This window comes from Atta colombica, unplaced genomic scaffold, assembly GCF_001594045.1.
Source record: "Atta colombica isolate Treedump-2 unplaced genomic scaffold, Acol1.0 scaffold140, whole genome shotgun sequence".
NCBI lineage: Eukaryota > Metazoa > Arthropoda > Insecta > Hymenoptera > Formicidae > Atta > Atta colombica.
In genome coordinates this window covers 1,904,566-1,905,293 of record NW_017259229.1, presented here as the reverse complement: position 1 = coordinate 1,905,293, position 728 = coordinate 1,904,566, and the positions used below count along the sequence as shown (strand labels likewise).

Here is a 728-nt window from a genome sequence, read left to right as displayed (position 1 = left end):
GATTTTTTACTAACTTTATTTAATTTTGTTTCTTGCAAAATTATTGAGTAAATTTTTAGATTATATTAAAAATTATAATTATTGTACACATTTATTTTAGATAATTACATTTTAGATAGCAAATAATTTATTGTTATTTAAAATTATTATTTAAAAATAAAAAATATATAATTTTTAGATAGTAATTTTAAATTATGAGATAAACGTTTTAATAAGCAATAAATGTTTATAAAACAATATAACATATTTCAATAACGAAATTTACTATATACCTCAAATCCAATTTCCGGAAATGGAATAAAAATTGACAGATATTCAAAAGCTTTGATCATAGGATACCATGCTACATAATCTGTCTCTCGTGATAGGTAATGACTAAGATTCCAAAATGTAGACAAATTTAATGATTTCTCTTCTATTGCAAGATAAAATGCATCGTCAAGAATTTGAGCACGATTGAGAACATGTATATTTTTATAATTATCAGAATTTAAATAAGAGACGATTCTTTGCCACATTGTTAGATCATAATTAACGCGATAATAGCCTGTTATATAACAAATAAAAATATTATCAATTAGATCCTTTGCGTTAATTTTATAAAAGAATTTTATAGAAGAATTCTTTAACAAAGAATATATACCTTTTTGTCAAATATTGCGAACAGTATATATCGTATAAAAAAGATTTTTAATGGAATTGCAAGGATATAATTTTATTATATAATA

The 728-nt window shown here is 21.0% G+C and overlaps 1 protein-coding gene across 1 annotated transcript in view; it reads right to left on the bottom strand.

Annotated features, from left to right (window-relative positions):
• Positions 1-728, bottom strand: part of LOC108684767 (aminopeptidase N-like) — a 9,477-nt gene that overhangs the window by 4,363 nt on the left and 4,386 nt on the right. Inside the window, exon 7 of the mRNA XM_018189236.1 lies at positions 273-547. Within this exon, the coding sequence (XP_018044725.1) occupies positions 273-547 (275 nt within the window). The remainder of the gene's footprint in view (positions 1-272; positions 548-728) is intronic.